This window comes from Myotis brandtii, unplaced genomic scaffold (genome assembly GCF_000412655.1).
Source record: "Myotis brandtii unplaced genomic scaffold, ASM41265v1 scaffold92, whole genome shotgun sequence".
Taxonomy (NCBI): Eukaryota; Metazoa; Chordata; class Mammalia; order Chiroptera; family Vespertilionidae; genus Myotis; species Myotis brandtii.
The window spans coordinates 399,582-421,617 of record NW_005371791.1 but is presented as its reverse complement, the minus strand read 5'-3'; the positions used below and the strand labels follow the sequence as shown (position 1 = coordinate 421,617).

The window sequence follows — 22,036 nt, the reverse complement described above, 5'->3', positions numbered from 1 at the left end:
GGAGCAGGCCTAAGCCAGCAGGTCGTTATCCCCTGAGGGGTCCCAGACTGCGAGAGGGCACAGGCCGGGCTGAGGGACCCCCCCTCCCCCCCCCAAGTGCACAAATTTTTGTGCACCGGGCCTCTAGTTGTTTTATAAAAAGGGAAATATACCATTTACTACTCAAAATTGGTGCTTTATAAATAGGAAGCATACTTACACATGTTTGTGCTATTCTAGACTACTCTGCACTATTCTGATTCAAGGGCAGAGACTAAGCCCAAACATTCCTTTAATTAGGCTTCCTTTATCAGTGAATTCAAATATTTACTAAAATTAGTTTCCCATTAAATCTGTCTCTAAAAATGATAATTAAAGCCATTCTTACATTGTAATATAGTTCAAGGCTAAGTAAAAAATTGGCCTCCTTGGACATTTTACTGGGATTTATTTTAAGGTTGCATTTTTTTCCACTTCCTCTGCATAGGTAGACTCAATCCAGTGGAGGGAAAAAGAGTATTATAAGAAAGGTAGATCATTTATAAGTTTGATAAATGTTTAATTTAATACTGTAAAAATTTCAGAAAAAATAATGTGGACTCTTTTCTAGCCATAGTTCAAAAGAGGCTAAAGAAGGAGAAGAAGGCAAAGAGAAAATTGCAGGAAGCACTTGAATTTGAGACAAAACGGCGTGAGCAAGCGGAACAAACACTGAAACAGGCAGCTTCAACAGATAGTCTCAGGGTCTTAAATGGTAAGAGGTGCATTTCTATGTGTTGCTAACTAACTTTCATTTTTCAATAGACAATTTAGACAAGTGTTTGTGGTTTTGTCTATATTTAGGTCCTGTCATTCGTTAAATTATGCTCCTAGCACAATTTAATTGTGGTGTGAAGAATAGTCACATGTGTTGAGGGAAATGTATTATTTCATAGGTGCTTCCATTGTTTTGTTACTTAACTCCAGCATCTGGGACTTGGCATTGCCTCTCTGTTTAACCAAATCCGTCTCTACTGAAACATGATAAAATAGTAATCTGAGAACTCCCCAACCCCCATCCAGTTTATGAACAAATTTGTGTTATTTATCTATTCAAACAAATCTTTTGATAATTCTTATGGTCATAGTCTCTGTTCCACCTTTAAAAGATGACATCTATTTAGATAATTTTAATTTAGCACCAGAGTAAGAGGTCACTCTTTTTTTTTAAAGGACAATATTATCAAATGAAATGTGTGTCACTCTTACCTTTCTGTGCTTCTAGACTCGCTGACCCCAGAGATAGAAGCTGACCGCACTGGCGGCAGAACAGATGCTGAAAGGACAATACAAGGTAGGAATTTGCAAAAGGCTATAAATCTAGATCTTGCTATATGAGTTTTTCCTCAGCTTTAGCCTGCTATTCAAGCATGTAGCCTACCATCTGGGCCACATCAAAACAAGTTCAAACAAGGTCAAGTTCATCTTGCTTGTTTATATGAGTGAATTCATTTTGTGCTGATAGATTTTCTTTAAATTAACAGGTCATTTCTGTTTATACAGTGCAATTAAAAAGGAATAATTAATTTTAAACAATGTATGATTTCATCTTAGACACAGTAAATGTGTTTTTATTGAATGCTTGAAGCCCAATCTAATGCAGGAAGGATTTATGTTCTATTCTATATATAAATAAAATCAAAAGTTAATCGAATAGGGAGTGCTAATCATTTGAAAATGTCTTCTCATTTTGTGATAGTTACTGTCAGGCACACACAAAATAGTCTAGTTGAATATTAACAATAAATAAGATTGTTTAATCCTGTGTGGATTTTTCAAATGTTCTGTATGCCATTATAGCCATTTTAATAAAACAAATCTGCTGAGCAAAATCATCAATAGAATACTAAAGGAAGTTGTATTATACACTCAGAGGAGCTAAATATATATATATTGCCAAGATCACTCTATGAGGAAAGGACAAAATTTGAAGGTAGCATCTATATTCTAATATCTATTCTATACAGGAAACTCAATCTAACTTCATGAATACAGCACAGTGAAAAAGAGCATTTATTTTCTATTTTAAATGAAGATGATTCTTCAAAGCAAAGCCCAAAATGATTAATTGCTATAATCCTCCCAATTGCTTTTATTTTGCATTTTAAACTCAATCATGTTGGGGTATTGTTTGACATTAATTGTGTTACTTAATCAGTTTCAAATGTGTCATTCTTGGTTTAGTGTAAAGGAAACATATCTTTTTAAAGTACCATATATGCAATAAGTAAATATCAGAAACTTGAAACATTACTAGAGAATGTTTTTTGCCTATGTTTATTTTACCTGAAAACCATGGTATTTATTTTTTTTAAAATACTAAGCCATGAACCATATGTTATTATGAGACATCTCCTTGGATATACAAGATTAATGCAATTGTAAATGTAGAAAAGACTTCATTTTTAAGACTCTTATGGATTTCTGCAAAATTATATATGTGTGTACATGTTATTAAAATTATAAGACTCTCTTGCATCTCTTTTAAAAATTACATACACATATTAACAAATTCCTAACAAAGCCAGTCCTCCCGATCAGAGCCAATACCTTAGTAAGGCCAATCTAATCTAATAAAAGACAAAAAGGGTAATTGACCTTACCTTCCTATGCTTCCCATTGGCTAATCAGGGTGATATGCAAATTAACTGCCAAGAAAGATGGCGTTTAACCTCCAACAAAGATGGCGGTTAATTTGCATAGATAGGCACAATGATGGGAGGCGAAAGGGGAAGGATAGTGATTGGAAACCCAGGCAGCAGGCAAGAGCCGGGAGGCAGGGCAAAGGCGGCCCGCAGGGTCGCCTTTGCCCTGCCCCCCGGCCCTGGATCAGAGAACCGGGCCACCTTTGATTGGTGATCGGAGAAGCCGCTACGATCCCACAGCAGGCAAAGGCGGCCTGCAGCCAGCCCCCGAGAGCGCCTCCCCTGGGTTGCTGATGTGATCCCAGAGCAGGAAAGGGTGGCCCCACCCTGGCCACAGCTCAAGGGAGAGTACAACACACAGTGGAGGCCAGGAGCCTGAGAGATCAACAGAGAGGGGCGCCTGCTCCAAGCCTCCACGGTGTGGCTGGGGGAAGGCCCCCAGCAGACACATACACACTCACACACATACACACACACACACACACACACACACAGAGAGCCTACTCTGAGCCTCCAATGTGGCTGGGGGCAGACCCCCAGCGGGGACACCCACACACACACACACACACACACACACACGGCAACTGCTCCAAGCCTATGTGGCGCGGCTGGGGACAGGCCCCAGCAGACACATACACAAACACACACAACACACACACACACACACACGGGACGCCTGCTCTGAGCTTCTGCTGCCAGACTGTGGCCATCAGTAGGACATCCACTGAGGGCTCCCGGACTGAGGGGCAGGCTGGGCTGAGGGAACCCCACCCCTCAGTGCAGGAATTTCGTGCACCGGGCCTCTAGTGTAAAAATATCAGCCCTGGCTTGTGTGAGCAGGGGTTGGTTACTCATGCACTGACTTAGCTAATGTCCAAGAAAGCACATGAATCTCTAGTTAAATGTGATATATAAATTACCTGGTGTCCACAGAATTCTCAAGATGGTCAGAAATCAATCTAAGAAAAATTATAGACAATATATTCTTGCACATAAATAGGAGATTTGTCATTAATATTAAGAAATATTTAGGCAATGATGAAAAATTTTTGCATAGTTGACATAATATATATTTTAAGAGTTTGCTATCAGAAATATTTTGGTCATCAATAAGGTTACAGTTATTATTATTTGAATCTTCAAAATTCACATATATTCAAATATATACTTTATTATGGATAAAATCTTGCTGTATGAGATTGAAATATTGAGTTTTCTTTCTAATGTGATTTGCTTACTCTGAGGAAACTTTTTAATCATAAATTGCCTTTTTGTTTACTATTCAGAATGCTATCAGTTGGGCAACATAGAAGACCTACCCAAATAAACTCATAATTAAGGAAACAAAACATTTGAACAAGTATACATAGTAACTTTAAACCAAATATAATGATTATGAGGTTATTTATTGCTTTTGTTTAATTATAATATGAATCTTCATTCATTCATCCAGCCTGTCAATTGAAATGATGTTCCTCAAGTTTAATTTTCTTAAAATTGTTTAATGCACAGTTGGTTTTCAATAAGACTCTTAACTAATATTCATGACTTTAATTAGATATTATAAATTTTATCAAATGTAATTTTAAAAAAATACTGTACATGAATTTGTATTTCTGTGTGTTGGTTGCTAAAAAGTTATTTAACCAGCAGTTGAACTACCCAAGACTTTTAAAATACGACAGCAAAGGGATCACCTTTTGCTACTCTAATTCCACTAAATAAGCTCATTTAGCCCTCTGAAGTTGTTTTAACCTTAGAAACAAAATCCATATATTTGGAAGCTAACAAATAGAACAAAATTAACTGTGAACAAAATAAATCAAAGGAAAAAGACTCTAGTTAAATTCCGAGTCTAAGCATAAGAATGGGAAAGACAAAGAAGAAAGAACCAGAACTCATGACTGATTTGTGACATGGTCTGTGTCAGGCGTTTGGGGAGCCATGAGCACCTGCTGCTTCACAGTTCAGGAGTGACACACGCACAGCCTCTTGCTCCCTTCGCTTTTTCTCTCTGTGTCCCTGAGCCCAGGTGTTACGATATTCTTTGTACTCTTTCTTGCTCCCAATCCAGCCATAACTGAAATTATTCTCTCTTCCAAAATAAACTCAACTTAATTAGGACAGACAAAGGAAACCCACATTTCTTCATGCTTGTCATGTATTTATTTTTAACATTTTGACAATTAAAAAATGCCACGCTTGGCCCAAGAGTCAGTTACCTAAGCGCCAGGCACTTCAATACTGCTCAAGTGCCAAGTCATTACCTCCTGTAAGCACCTCAGGTTAGACTAAATGTTGCCTTTTGGGCATTTAAGACCACAATTTCCAAAAAAACTATAGAGGAGGGGAAGTGGAAACAAGAAAGCAGTTTAAAAAGTATTCCTGAGGAAAGACGCCCTAAATTAATTACTTATCTTGATAAGTAAGATATATCAGCTCATACTACACAGGGATGAATTCATCATTGATACTTCTATTTATTTTTATTGATTGGTTGATTTTAGAAAGAGAGGGAGGTAGAGAGAGAGAGACTTCAATTTGTTGCACCACCCAATTATGCATTCATTGGTTGCTTCTTGTATGTATCCTGACAAGACTTAAAACCTGCAACCTTGGTGTAGCTGTATGACCAAGTGAACTACCCGACGAGGGCTTTGTTGCTAATAATGTGTCATAAATAACTCACAATTTATGAGTTTGTGGTGATATTACAAATAAAAAAACTAAAATACAAAAACTTGTTTTAAAAGCTGATCTACATACTGATTAATGCTTTCATACCTTGAGTCTTACATGTCCTGATTTGTGTTGCAGTTTAAAATTTTTATTTCTAAGCTTTTTGTAAGATCTTTTGAATATATAGAGTCGACATAGTATGTATAAATACTCACTGAGAAATTTTTTGCACTAGACATTAAATATCCTCCAAACCCCTTACTGTATGTGTGGGTTACACATGCACACACTATATGCAGCCAATTCTGTCACTTGATGGCTCTCTTTAGCTAGGTCCTAGAGACTCTTTATTCTCCCTCCCGAAGCAACAGTATCCACCTAAATAACTTGTGTATCTTAACAACTTTAAAAACGATCTTCTCAGCCCATGCAGACATCTGTTAAGAACACCAGATAATCTTCAACTTTTAATTGGCTGTCTCACCGCAAGGTCAAGGTCAGTGCACAAAACAGAAAGGATCCTCCCTCCCTGCCCCTGCGAACCTGTCTTCCTCCACTGCTCTCTCCCTATGGTGCCCTCATCTGTCCAATCAGGTATCCTCCTTAATATGTAATGAGGAGAGAGTCAGCTTGACATTTCCCTGCCACACCCTTTACACCTAATCACAAGTCTCCCCCCTCATTCTCTGTGCTTTTATTACACTGGAATCCCCCGCCATCCGAAAGCCTCACATTTTTCCCCCTTCCAGGGAGATTTGCCCTCTTCCCTGCCTTTACTTACCCATCCTGAAGGTCTCACCTAAGAAGTCCCTGCCTTCAGGAATGCTTCCTAGACTCCACGCCTGCCCTGGCAGCACCTTCCTGACCCCGGGATCTAGTTAAGACTCTTAGAGGTTCTGCACACACCTCTCACTTCACAACAGCATGCTGTCCATTTATAGTTCCTTGTTCAAGTCTTCTTTCTCTCTGCAAGAAGCCAGCAGAGCATGAACCACACCAATTTTGTTCATTACTGTATACTAGTGCATGGCAGAATGCTTGACACATATGGTGCCTGTTAGGTATTGAAGGATTGCATCAAACATTGATGAGTTAGTATCCATATTAGATCTTGTGGATGCTGAAGATACCATTGTTCTGACATTTCTCAGAATTTAGTTGGAGAGACTAATGGGAGCAAATAAAGGATAATATGATTCTGCCTACCAAAATCAGAATTACAAATTCAGGCAGAATTAGTTTTTATTCCTGACAGCCAAATTAACATTGTCTTTCTTTTTCTTGTGGGCATTTCTAATAATTCTTTCTTTTTGCACATTTGGCCTAAGATTTGGATTTTTTTATTATTCACTTATGCTCAATTTTTCATTATAAATTTATATTTAATTTAACATACTTTAATCACATTTCTAAATAACACTTTATTTGTTGATTTAATATAAATTAACCTCATGCTTGTTTTTTTAATGTTTCATATAATTTCAAATGATTGAATCTTCCACATATATTGTTTAGGTGACCTGTCAGTATATAGACATGAACTATGACATGGGAGAATGGTGAATTAGGTCTGTTTTATCTGTGTGTTTTATAAATTTCCAAAATATCTACAAAGTTCACTTTTGAAATCGTACCTGTTCCTTTTTCTTTCTAAGTAAAAAAAATGTCCTTTTAAAACAAAGAGTAATTGTTAATCAGAGGGAAAGGGGGGTGGGAGAGGTAGAGGTGGGTCAAGGGGGTGTAAATGGGGAAAGAAAGAGACTTTGCTTTAGGCGATGGGCACACGATGCAGTGTGCAGATGATGTTTTTTTTTGAATTGTACTCTTGAAATCTGTATGGTTTTGTGAACCAATGTCATCCCAATAAATTCAATGAAAAATAAGTAAATGTTAAAAATAAATTGAAATGTGGACCACAGTTCCTCTGACATATTAGAATATCTGTAAGCTATGCTTACAAAATCTTGACTTCACTTGAAAGTACATCTCTTTTATTTACATCCAATGGCCATAAACAAAACTGTTTGGCTTTTCTTTTTTATTTATTTGTTTAAATTATATCAGATCATACAAAACCAAACATTCTTTCAAATTAAAGGACATGAAAGACTTCCTTCACATTAACAATCCTTTTTAATTTCTAATTTAAAAATATCTTCTTTCTTCTCCCTAGATAGTTGAAGATACATGTTTAATTTTAAAAATATTTATTTGTTCAACAAATATTTACTGACCACTGATGACATGCCAAGTACACTTGTGTTACTGCTTCAGCATTGGAAAAGAACTTTAAAAATTAATTAAATCTCTTTATTTTGCAAAAGCTTAGTGAGGGTACATGACTTCTTAAAAGGTTATACCATGAGTTAATGGGAGTTGGGAATATAACTTGGTTCAGTTGCTTTTCACATCTCCTCATATTTTTCCTGATTGTTTTTAGACTAGGATTGTTAAAATATTGCTCTTTTAAAATATGTATGCAGTTATTGTTACAGTAGCCTCCCCTTATCCTTATCTGCAGGGAATACATTTCAAGACTCACAATGCCTGAAACCCAGGGTATTATCGAACCATTTTTTTTTCATATATATACATACATATGCTAAAGTTTAATTTATAAATTAGACACAGTAAAAGAGCAACAATAATAACTAATAATAAAATAGTTGGGGGGGAACCCCTTAGCCTGGCCTGCACCCTCTCGCAGACCAGGAGCCCTAGGGGAATGTCTGACTGACATCCTTAGCGCTGCCACGGAGGCAAGAGAGGCCCCCACCACCACCGCTGCACTCACAACCATGAGCCCAGCTTCTGGCTGAACAGCGCTCCCCCCTGTGGGAGTGCACTGACCACCAGGGGGCAGCTCCTGCATTGAGTGTCTGCCCCCTGGTGGTCAGTGTGCATCATAGCGACCAATTGTTCTACCGTTTGGTCGATTTGCATATTAGCCTTTTATTATATAGAATTGCAATTATGGTTATGTGATTCTGTCTCTCTGTCCCACTCTGTGATAACCAGTCTGATAACCTGCTGGGACTGACCAGCAGACCCTGAGCAATGGATGACTGGATTACTCTGACACACGTTTTTTGTGAAAGAGAGGCTAAGGGACTGCTTGGCTATAGGGATCAAACAGCCCTGTTTGCCTGACTCCTTAGGCTTTTATTGTAACAACAGCTTGAACTAAAATTAACTATTAGATACTATCAGCAGGGTAAGCATCCTTGAGGAGACACATGCTTCTACAAGGTTGTGTCTAAAGACTAAACATAGAGATTTCAATAAAACACCCAGGGGCTCGCAAGGTCCTTCTAGAGGCCCCTGACCTTTCGGAGAATCCTCCTTACAGACTTTCCAACCAAGCCCCGTGCTTCCCCACAATAACCCAGACTGTTACTAAGTGACTAGTAGGCTAGTAGCATATATAGTATGGATATGCTATACAATGGAGTGATTCACTCCCAGGGTGGGACTAGCAGGAAGGTGCATGATTTCATCAGGCTACTCAAAATGGAGCACAATTTCAATGTATGAATTGCTTATTTCTGGAATTGTTCATTTAATATTTTTGAACTGCTGTTGGCCATGGGTAACTGAAAATTTCAGAAAGCAAGGCAGCAGTTTGGGGGAAGGGGGGAAAGACACCACATTATTTGTTTAGTAACTCACAGCTCCAAGGTATTATAATGCAGGTCATTCTTAAGAGTAAAAATTATTCTTTTCTCAAGCTTTTAAAAATTAAATCAAGTATTGCAATACTCAATGAATTTCTTAGTAATATATTTTTTTAGACTTAATGATATTACAAAGTGGAAGTACTCACTTATTAAAATAATGAGGTAGAGTAGGAATTGATATTTATTGGGCCTTTCCTGTATATTCTAATTTAAAGGTGAGATAACTAAAGCTCAGAGTGGCTAACTAACATTCTCACATTTGTACTATGAATTAATGGGGTTGCTGGCATTTGATTCTATATTGATGACTCCCCTCTTCCAAATTGTTTTTGTTTCCTCCATGCTTTGTTGTCTGAATTTACATGTCTCTCTCCTAGGATAACTTCTTGAAGCTCCATTACTCATTTTGGATAGTTAGCACATTACTCCAAAAGTTCAAAATAGTCTACTGACAGCTACTTAGGAATGATATACATTTGGGGGAAAATATTTTTCCTTTCCAGTTTTTTTTTTTTACTTTTTCATTAGCCATCATACCTACATAAAATGTTCATAGACACTTCAGACACACTGGGAAAAAATCTCACTTTAAGTGAAGAAAATAAACTGGCAATATGAGAAATTAATAATTTTTAGATAAAAGACTTATCTACATTAATTAGCATGCAATGACTAAATTTAAAATCAGACACAGATCCAATTTTAATTTAATATAAGACATTTGGAAAGCTTCTTCATTCCTTGTGCAGTGTGTGGTTGAACAGAATCTATATATATAAAGCCTAAGCGACCATTAGGATGAGCGACCAGAATGACCAGTCGATCAGTCACTATGATGCACACTGACCACCAGGGGGCAGACGCTCAATGCAGGAGCTGCCTCCTGGTGGTCAGTGCACTCCCACAGGGGGAGCGCTGCTCAGCCAGAAGCCAGGCTCATGGCTGGCGAGCGCAGCTGCGGTGGCGGGAGCCTTTCCCGACTCCACAGCAGCGTTACCAAGCAGCGGCAGGAGGCGGAGCGGGCCAGCATGAGCATGAGTGGCACAGCGCCGGCTCAGGCTCCTCCCTGTCTGCCTGCCACTTGGCACCTGTGAGGATTGGGCCTAAACCGGCAGTCAGACATCCCCGTGGGGTCCCAGATTGCAAGAGGGCACAGGCCAGGCTGAAGACCTCCCTCCCCCGTGCACAACCAGGCCTCTAGTTTATATATATAAAAGCCTAAGTAACCTTTACGACCAGTCGACTGTTCAACCGGTCACTATGATGCGCACTGACCACCAGGGGGCAGACATTCAATGCAGGAGCTGCCCCCTGGTGGTCAGTGTGCTCCCACAGTGGGAGTCCTGCTTAGCCAGAAGCCGGGCTCATGGCTGGCAAGCACAATTGCGCAGGTGGCGGGAGCCTCTCCTGCCTCCGCAGCAGTGCTACCGAGAGAAGCGGCGGCAGTGGGGCTGGGATGAACAGCCCTGGCTCAGGCTCCTCTCCGCCACCTGCCACTTTCCACACTGCTACATCCCTCAGGGGATGTCAGACTGCCAGTTTTGGCCTGATCCCCACAGGCTGGCCTACGGGGATTGGGCCAAAACCTGCAGTCCGACATCCCCTGAGGGGTCCTGGATTGCGAGAGGGCGCAGGCCAGGCTGAGGGACCCCACCTGTGCACAAATCCGTGCACCAGGCTTCTAGTTACTAAATGATATCCCAAGACTTTTACACTATAATAGGCTTAAATGGAACCTTACTTAAACTTATCATTTGTGAGATATTTATGAAAGTAGTGTATAAATTTGATTTCATATGCATATATTTATTTCTAATCCTTAAAGGAAGACCTGTAAATATAATGCAAGAGTGGAAGTTTTCTAACTGTAGAATCGAGCAATGAAAAGTGCTAGGAGTCAGGTCTAAATTCATATCTCAACTCTACTCTTTTTTTTTCTTTAGTAATTGCTTAACCTCAGAGGGTTATTATGAATATTAAACAAAATAATCCATGTAAAACACTTAACACACACTACGCAATAGTAGGCACACAGTTAAGTTTTAACTGTTAATATTAAATGTTATTACTTTGTGCTTGTTTATAGTGCCTAGCAACTGGTAAACACTGAAGCTATTATTACTCTAACATATACATTACTTTTCTTTTTTCAGAAATTTGGTCTTTATTTATAATATAATGTTGATTTAGTTCCATATTAAAGTTTTTACAGAAATTTACAAGAATTTTTTTGTTACCTGAACTTAATTTTCCATATTTAAAGATGTCTTTATTTAGCTTAAAAGGGAGATCCTTTCAATTAAAAAACAACAACAAGGGGAGGGTATGCTTAAAACTGATTTCTGGGCTGCCTGCAGTACATATTGACTATTGTTTATTCACTTACAAATATGTAATCACCATAGGGTTTACCTCCAACTATTTTTCTTGATCTTAAAAAAAAATAATAAAATTACATTACTATGAACAAAACTAAACAATAATACATTTACTCTAGTCTCTTGGAACTGGTTTCTGGTGTTTGGCAGCATTTCAATACAGCTAATCAATTTAAGACAGCATTGATTAAGTTGAACAAAAGATGATATTGATTGCAGGCAGTAACCAGTAAACAGGCTAATGTTCCATAGTTATCACAGGTCATTGTTAACTACTCATTTAACTTGACAGAGTTATTATTATTAAATATAAAGTCTCAGAGATACTAATTTTGTAATATTTTATAAACTTTTAGAGAAGTGTTCTTTTAATTTAATGATAAGCATTTTCATTCTTTTAAGAAATATATAAATCACTAAATCTTGTTTTTGAATATAGGTAGATATGCTTAGACTCAATGTTGAAGGCTTCTTAAAGGTTTTGTTGGAAATGACTTTTTATGTAATTTAAACTAATTATACATGAACTTAGACATAGTGGGCAGTGAAGTTTGAAGTTGTTCAAAACAGTCACAAGATGTAATTCATTATAATTATTATTACATAAAATTATTTTCAGTGTATTATTTAATAGAGTTAATTTTCTGGTTCTTATATAAAAAGCATGATTGTCATTATTTTATGTTTGTGTTGAGTTATGACATGTGAGGCTTTGTGATTTGATTTCAATTCTTATTTCATTAAATATTAGGAAAATTAAGGCAAAATGATTGGGCTTAGTTTGTAATTTGTTAAAATAAATTTTTCTGGTAAAAGTAATATAATATGTGATCAGTACTATGAGAGTTTAAGGGAGATAGGGAATATCAGGAATAATGAATTTCATTTCGAAGTTTCAAGAGGGGTAATGGACTTTCATACAACTAAATTGTTTTTTAAGTATTAAAGAGAGCAGTTATCAATGGAAAATATAATAATGTTTTGCTAACGTGGATACAATTGAAGAATTGAATTAAATTGGTATGTTCATGAACATATTTGTGGCTTAAATACTGTATGAAGACCATTATCAAAGAATAGTGACAAATGGAAATTGGGAAAGATATTATCAGGGGGCCCTAAAAATCAATGCTAGATCCATTTTGATTTAACATTATAATTAGTGATATGGAAAAGTGGTTAAACAGAGCATATCAATGAAATGCAAAGATAATCCTAATTTAGAAGTAGATAATTTAGAAATTTCAGGCTGAATAAAATGAGATTACCTTTGTAAGAAAGAAAATTTGATTTTAAGATCTGTTTTTTAGTAAATACTAAGAAGCTCCACAAATATCAATGATAGTATATGTCCACTTAACATTGTTCATATTACCCTGTACTGACAGTGCCTGGCTGCAGAACAAAGAAAAGTGCCATAGAATAGGCATAAAATAAGCCTCAGTCATTTAAATTTTATATGTTTTTATTGATGATACTTTTAATTATTATAACTAAATAGACAGTTTAGCAAATTGGTTTTTTATTGTGGTCAACATTATTTTTTATTTTCTTTTTAGGCAGTATATAATTATCTTTAGATTTAAGGAAAAATTATTTAAAACAAGTTTTCATTTTGAGCCATTTATAATCTTCATTATTAAGTGAAATGTAGGTGGTCATTTTAGCCAATTAATTTGCTGACTAAAGATCTTAAGTAGAAAATGTGTATAATGTCTACCAAAGCTGAATGAAGAAGGTTACCATTTGGAAATATAGATTAGTGGTCATATTCATAAAATCTGCTTTCTCTTTTTATAACCACCCTTAGACAGTAAAACTACACTGGCCATCTAAATAACCCTTAATAAATATAGAGAATGACCACTTTAAGAATAAGTGCAATTTTTAAAATATTTTTGAGAAATGTCATTTATACTTTAAGAGTTATAAAAGTCATAAGCTATTTAAGTTACATAAAAAGAACCATCATTCTTAAAGTATATTCACTAAACTACAGGATTTGTATGAAACAAATAAAATATTGGTACATACACCCATGGTGACAGAAAGTATGTTATCAATTTTGATAGCAGGTATATGTTTAGACATTTATGATATATAACACCCTTTGCTTTAAAATTTCCTTTAGAAAAAATAAAACATCAGTTAGACTACAAATGTAAAATGCTTATGGTGCATTATCCCACCTCCCATGATTAGGGAGAGAATGCAGACATGCCACAATAATGCTTTTTATTTCTACTATTTGAACCATATTAATGAGAACATCATTTTTGAGAACTAATTATTTCTATTTGTCTTGTGTCACACTTTCTAATTCCCCTATATTAGCACAGCCAAAGCAAATTAATTGCTTTTCCAGCAGTTGAACCTTGTCCAAGAATGAGCTCACATTCCCTTCCAGTTTCCCTGTTTCTGGGAGTGCATTGTGTCAGAATTTCTCTGGATACTAAACATAGTCTAGAGAATATCTTTACAGATTTCTGTGCGCTCACTTGATGAAATTTATAAGTTTAAGTGACCCGCCAGGAAAGATAAAGTTCTTAGCTGCAAGATTATACATCAAAACAGTTAAAGTGAAATTAAAATTAAATGAATGAATCTCACTGAAGCAAAAAAAGCAGTAATTAATGGTTCCCTTAATTGTCTTCATAAAATATTTGCATGGGTCTAATTTGCATAATTTGCATGTATTAATTAATCTTTCAAAGGAATTTTGTGCTGAGAGAAGCCAAAAAATCTCTTTGTTTTATTTAACATCTAATGAAATATTTATCTTCTTTAATGAACTTCTCATCTTCATTAAAATAAAAATTGCACAAGTTTGTATGTTTTAAATGTTTTTATAATTGAAGTATTCAAAAAATCTCTTTAGATTTGCAACAGCTGAAAAACAAACACATTACTTACCACTCGGTATCATCTCAAAACAGCAATATTTTTTTTAAAAGAAAACCTAATTTTACTTTCTCATATGTGGCAAAGCATTTGGTGAATAAATATAATGATTTAGTGTTAAAAGTACGATTTACAAAAGCCTGATCATTTCTTTTAATGGCAGTGTTATGTTTATGGCTGAAATAGTAGGTAACAAGTGGGAATACATGAGAATCAGTATGTTTAATTGTTTGGGAAATGGTTCATTAGTTGAAAATATTTTAGTTGGTTAAAATAAATTAGTCCATTAAAATTCAAAATATCCATTTGCTATTATTAACAATTCTAGATTTACTGACAATATTTTCTGACAAAGGCTATACAGTTTCAACTTTATTCTAAATCTGCCTGCTGGAGATTTGCAGCCGGAGTTTGATCTCTCACAATCTAAGAGATCACAGTGAAAATCAAGACATGCCTTAAAAGGGATGAAATCCAAAATGTTATCAAGTGCCAAATGGTATATATTCAAGAGAACTAAATAAGAGTTTGTGGAGACTAAAGATATATATAGAGGCCTGGTGCACTAGAGGCCTGGTGCATGAATTCGTGCACCAGTGGGGTCCCTTGGCCTGGCCTGCGGGATCAGGGTGAAACTGGCTCTCCAACTTCCCCTGAGGAGTCTGGGAAATGGTTCATTAGTTGAAAATATTTTAGTTGGTTAAAATAAATTAGTCCATTAAAATTCAAAATATCCATTTGCTATTATTAACAATTCTAGATTTACTGACAATATTTTCTGACAAAGGCTATACAGTTTCAACTTTATTCTAAATCTGCCTGCTGGAGATTTGCAGCCGGAGTTTGATCTCTCACAATCTAAGAGATCACAGTGAAAATCAAGACATGCCTTAAAAGGGATGAAATCCAAAATGTTATCAAGTGCCAAATGGTATATATTCAAGAGAACTAAATAAGAGTTTGTGGAGACTAAAGATATATATAGAGGCCTGGTGCACTAGAGGCCTGGTGCATGAATTCGTGCACCAGTGGGGTCCCTTGGCCTGGCCTGCGGGATCAGGGTGAAACTGGCTCTCCAACTTCCCCTGAGGAGTCTCAGATTGCAAGAGGGCTCAGGCCAGGCCAAGGGACCCCACCGGTGCACAAACAGGGCGAGGGAGGGACCACAGGAGGGCTCCAGGGACCCCAGCAGCAAGCTAACCTACAGGTTGGAACATCTGCCCCCTGGTGGTCAGTGCACATTATAGCAAGCAGTTGAATGGCCTTAGCATATCATTAACATTTTATGCTTTGATTGGTTGAACGGACTACCGGACACTTAGCATATTAGGCTTTTATTATATAGGATATACATTTATTATATAGTATATAATAAAAGTATATACTATATATATACTTACATATATAGTAGGAAATTGTTTATCTTTAAATAGTATTCATTTTGATTTAGCAGAGATGGGCATCAAAAAACATTTCTTACAAGGAAGAACACCAGCTAATGTTTCTAAAGCAATTTGAAGTTTGCTCAGCCTTTTCTCAAATGTTATTTTATGATCCTCATGCATGCCCATTTTATACTATTTGAGAAAACTGAGGTGCATAGAGGTAAAGCAAAGTGCTTGGAAGCAAACTGAATTCAGGACCTGGCGTCCCTTTAACTCCATATACTTTTCTTCTGCATGACATCCATTTCTTATGATAATTTATGAAGTGGCTATAAATGCCTAAATATTAAACTAGATAAGGAGGGTGGCATAAATTTATAAAGATTAAGATTCAAAATTCAAATATATAGTTTTTTCCATGTCAAGTTTAGTAATGTGATAAAATCAATTCCATTGACTTGGGTTTTCTGTAGGGTGTATCTTTACGGAAGCTAAAAGGCATTTCCACTAGGCAACAGTTATTTCTTAGCCCTGCAACTGCTCTCATAATTTACAAATTCTCATGAAGTTTTCTCTAATATAAAAAGGAAAATAAAGTCATTAGGTTACGAAGATTATTACTAATCAGTTACAAAATAAATGTCAATGCAGATTTTCTCTAACATTAACATTGAAAATTTGTTTAAATAACTGAGTTCTAAAAAAATTAAAATTAACATTAGGATGAGTCAGGCCTAGGAGAGCACTGGTAAACTGAGAGCTAGAGTCTAGTGTCAACACTTCTGTTCGTTAGTGTTGTCACCCTGGTAACTCACTTTAACTGCTAAGATCTGCTCTAAGTGTCAATTGCAGAGACATCTAATTTTTTATTAGTACACACACACACACACACACACACGCAGTGTGTCCATGGTCCACTGTGGATGCATGTATTCTGGAATCAGACTACTTGCGATCACATCTCCACACTGCAGTTTATTATCTGTACAACACTGAGTGTGTAAATCAAACTTTCTGATTTTTTGGGTTCCTAATCTATAAAACACAGGTAATGATCATAATATCCACCTCACAGAGTTGTATGGGGATTAAGTAAATGAATATATAGAAAGAGCTTAGGACAGCGCGCCTGGTAGAGGCTAACTTATAGTAAGAATGTGCTATTTTTACAATTCTGCACAAGTTTAATGTAATGGTACTTGCAGTAGTGTTCACTAATGGTAAAAATTAAATAATTTTTGAAATGAAAAGAAAAAATTTAATACAATGAATAATTTTTCCTATGTGATACATGCTTTTTCTTTTAGCATGTTCTGAGGTGGAAAATAAAAATTATATTTACCAGATTTTCCAAAGCATTAAAAAATTAATGACAGAGTGTGAATTGAAATATTTATGTCAATCTAAGCAACATGGGTTAAGGAGATTTATTTGCAGCCATGTATTCTGTATTATTATTCATCTCTTTCCAAATTAAGTAAAAGATAAACCAATTTTTTTTTTTACTCAGTTTAGATGGAAGCATAAGAGCCTCTTAATTTTTTTATTATATTTTGGCAAATTTCTCTTAATATGGTTTGTATTCTCATAGAGTGTGGAGTAGCTACAGACTCTCCTAATTCATATATAATCATACTCCAGAGATAGTAAATCTCCAAACATAGTTCCACTTAAGCTTACTAATTACACCTATAAAACGATGAATGATGGCTACAAATTATTGGATCTGACTCTCATTCTTTATTTATTTCTCCCTGGGAGAAAGAAACTGGATGGGGAGGTTTTAGATCATAATTTATTCCCATAAATAATAAGGTGTGTTGTGTTTTACTTTGATATTGCATACTGTGGTTTTACATTTACTTACGGAATTCCCATTTTAACAGATTAAAAATTAATTATTTGATTTTCATGATAAAATTATATTTACTTGTATTAGTAATTTCAATTTCTGTATTTTTTAATGACTTATACTGTTTTATATAATTTTAAGCTATCTTGTTCCAAGTTATCAGTCTTTTGATTGTTTTTTATAAATTTTTCCAGAAAAGTCATACAAAATGTTACAGTCTAAACCTATCCTTGGTAAAAAGTTTGGAAATAAAGAGAAATTTTACAAATGAAAAATGTAGATTAGATATGAGTCAGCAGGAATGGAAAGTATATTTCTCTTCAAAACACAACAGATGGTTCTGGGTTCTAGCCAACTGTTGCCCAAATGGGACTATAAGCTCAGTACTATCATATTTGTTTTCTGAGGGAACTCAGAAATACACATTTTTATATAAAATTACATATTTTTGAAAGAAGTACTGTTGAAGCCAGAATAAGATATTATCTTTTATGAAACAGAAAAAGAAAAGTTTTCTCAATTCAAAATAGAACCCGTCATATATCAGGTATTAACACATAAACCAAATTGAAAATAGAAATTAAGTCACAAGTAAAGAGAATGGCTCTCCTAGCTTTTCAGAATGAATACAATTTCCCCTAACTACCTTTAATTCAGACATCCTTTAGAAATAATATTTTGAGGCCCACTCCTCATATCTTCCTTCAAAAGTGTGCAATTCAGATTAATTCCATTGTGTTAGGCATGGAAGTGATATGGTTACTGCACATAATTAAAATGTCCAATTTTTTAATCTTTTAAATTATAATTGTACTTCTTAAATTATTAGGATGAGAACCATTTAAAGACATTGCAGGAGGTACTTTAAAAGTTGTTGAATTACATAATATAGCTCATAGGCTTGTATTTTCCAAAAAAATTCAGAGCCAATCTTGGTTAATGTATCCAAGTCTCAATGAATGAAAAGAGTGAAGTAAATCTGGTAAATAAAAAGAAAATTGTTAATGGCATAGCCATTATTCATCTACTTATGGTCTATTTTTGGAATAATTTTTTATAATCCTTCTTAACTTTCCTGGGTGAGACTTTATTGAAATACGATATAATTCAATAACTTCCCAAGGGTTACCAGCATCAGAATCAAAATGTGGCTATAAAAACTATTTCTCCATATCATTTTGTTCCTTATTTGTAGATATTTTATTGCAATTTTACAATGACAACTTAGAGTGCAGACAAAATTCAACTGTGTACCTACTGATACAGTAAATGAGGGCAGGTGGCCCATTGCACCGGACTCATTCAGGTTCAGATTAGACAGAAACTTCTTCAGTGGCTTTCAAAAAATTACCATTGTCAAGTCCAGGTCCAGGGCAAGAACTTGCATGCATATATGCATAACTCGGGGACACAGATAATAGGGAGGTGCAGGCCTGGGGCAGGGATGGGGGTGGCTAGACGGGGTCCATGGGAGAAAAAGAAGACATATGTAATACTTCCAACAATGAAGATAATTTTCAAAAAATAAATGATGGCTAACACTACAACATTTCAGCCATCCAAAAAGAAGTATAAAGTCACTCAAGAATATGAGCTATTGTGTTAACAATAGAGCAAACCTCATTTTGATCTGAAGCTGGTAATAGCATATAGCAGTTCCCACATTTTCTCATCTCATAATTTCACATCCACAACAAAACTCTCAACTGACTAATTCTAAAAATACTGATAGCATTTATCTACACAGTGAAAATGTTATGAAAATTAATGCTGGAGAGATTATAAATAAACACCAAAGTTAGGTGAATATTTTAGAGATTTATATACTTAAGTGCCAAGATAGATAGATTTTTTAAGTCACATACAAATTGATTTCCTAAATTAATGTTTAAATATTTAGTTGGTAGATAATTGCCCACTTTGATATCAAACGCATTTCTTGGTTGCCTTGTTTTGAATAGTATTTCAATGTGTGAATGTATTCCTTTGTGAGAAAATTAGAACATAGGCATCTATTTAAACCTAACAATTCACATAGGAAGGCTGTGAACTATCACAACTCAGTAGGCTTCTTTGCATGTTATTTTTACAAAACAAAGAAAAACATAAACCTTTCTAATTATTCTCTTAATGTTAAAAATGTATATTCAACAGAGGTGAAATTTTATGTTATCATTCCAAAGCTATGGGCTTTTAGATTTAACACTTGGAATGATGAAATATTAGGGAATAGGTATGCATGAAATTTTAGCAATACTTAATGTGATAAATGGCTGTGTAATATTCTTAAAGTCTTGAAAATAATTACTTTGATTATTGTTTTTTACTATTGGCATATGTATAATTTCCGAATAAAATGAGTTAGCAATGTGACAAACTTACATGAATATATAAAACCAGACTTCTTTTTTGTTTGTTTTTGGCTTTGATTTTAGTTTCTTCTTTAGTGTGGTACTGTCTTCTCCCTCTTTATGCCACTAACTGGATGTTTACATTTTCATATGGCTACACTAATTAATAAAAAATATAAAGTGATATCATGAAGGACAGTTTTAGAAGCTCCAAATCATGAAATTTAAGTTATAATTGCCAGGATTGCTGTTTTCATTTTCATGTATATATTTTTCATCTGATCTCTCTTCTTGAAACTCCTCTGACCACCACAAATGTATGAAATCTTTATTGCACTGTAGAATAAAAATAAACAACAACAAAAATCATAGATGGACATGCTCCTCCAACATGGCTTCCAATATGCTTATCAATGCCCCTTTCTGGGAGTCATCACATGAGGAGTTTGGGATAACAAAATTTTAAAATAGCTGTCTGTGAAAAATGAAAATATATATTTAAGTATATATATTATCTTGAATTTTCAAAGTCCATGTTTAGTATTTTAAAAACTCCAAAAATCCTACGGTAAAGTCCTACATTAAAGTAAAAAAAATGTCTTGCATTAATTGTAATATATTTGACTGGGAAGTTAAACTAACATTTCCTAAAATCATCTGACTACAAAATTAATGTGTTGAATTAAATGTATTAATATCTCATGGAATGAAATTTGGCACAATGTTTATTGTAACTAGTTCTTGTTAAATCTATCTGTTGTAACCAATTCGCTTTAGCAATGCTTATATACTTAAGTATGGCCAGAAAAAAGGTAGAAGACATTATATCTTTCCTAAATAACTCATCTTCTAGTACAGGCATACAGAAATAATTTTAATAAAATACATGTAGAGTTAATTCCTATTGATAAAACTGTGGGTATCATGGTATTGTTCAGGGGGTAGTAGAAATTATAAGTCAAATTGTGTTTCTATATTAATATGAAATATTTATACATTACATTAATTATGTGAAACAAATATATTTAACAAAGCAAAACATGTAAATGCATGCTTCTATGTTTAAAAAAATAACACTCAACAAACATTTTAGGTAGTCATCTTTTGAAGTGTTTCCAATAGAACTCAATTTTAGCTTTGTTGTTTATAAGAACTCACTAGCACAATATTAAAACATGCATCCAAGGCCTAAAATTAATTTAATATGCTAAGTCTGAAATTTAGAAAATTTGATGATTTTTTTCCTGAAAAATGTAAAAGATCTTTTGTTCTCTTTTAATGAAGTAACACTCTGATCCAGTGCTTCTGACGTGTAAACAAAGTACTTTCAAAACACAAACAAAGCAATAAAGTCCATTTGGGTGATTAGTGAAGACACATTTAAGTCTAGCTATGTAAGTCTAAATCCTCTGAGATGTCATATTATTGACATATTTTATGTAATACTATTTGCAAACAGAAGAGAAATAAACATTATGGCTGTGTTTGAGTATGGCACTGGACAAATTCCTAAAAATTTATAAAAATAAAGAGTAGGTCCCCTGTATCTGAAATCAATATAATAAATCTAAATCTAATATAAATATTGCATAAGAAGTGTTGATAGAGAATGAGAACAAATAAATGAAAAATGTAATAAATTTAGAAACAAGAATAAGGAGGATCCAAGTTCTGGTGTGCAAAGAATGGGTGGGAAGGTGCACTTAAAATACAAGGGAAAAAACTGTAGGATTTCGAAAAGGAAACCAGTGGTTGATAATTGGAAATAGGTAATCTGGAAACGAGATCCAGGCTAGAGTAAATGCTGAGGTTAGCCTGTTACTGTTGAGTCTGGTATGGCAACGGGGCATTTAGATAGCATTAGGGTAAGAACCTAAGTGAATATAGAACTAGAGTTTGAAAGTGAGGCAGTTTGAATGTGAAGGCCAGACATGACATACAACTTTGGACACTATTAAAGCCTTATTTTGAAAATATAGACTTTATTTCCATAATCTTAATATTGTCATTATTCTGAAAGGCTAGAGTGTCCACCCCTTCCCCTTACAAAGAACAAATTATAATAGCAGATGCAACATTGAGAAGCATATTCTCATGGCTATGACACTACATATCTGGAACATTTTATGCCATCCTTATTTGTATTGAAT

At 35.0% G+C, this 22,036-nt stretch overlaps 1 protein-coding gene across 1 annotated transcript in view; it reads left to right on the top strand.

The window, feature by feature from the left end:
- The window catches only part of DACH1 (dachshund family transcription factor 1), a 441,589-nt gene that overhangs the window by 396,480 nt on the left and 23,073 nt on the right, over positions 1-22,036 (top strand). Inside the window, exons 9-10 of the mRNA XM_014532878.1 lie at positions 590-733; positions 1,244-1,312. Coding sequence (XP_014388364.1) covers positions 590-733; positions 1,244-1,312 — 213 coding nt within the window. The remainder of the gene's footprint in view (positions 1-589; positions 734-1,243; positions 1,313-22,036) is intronic.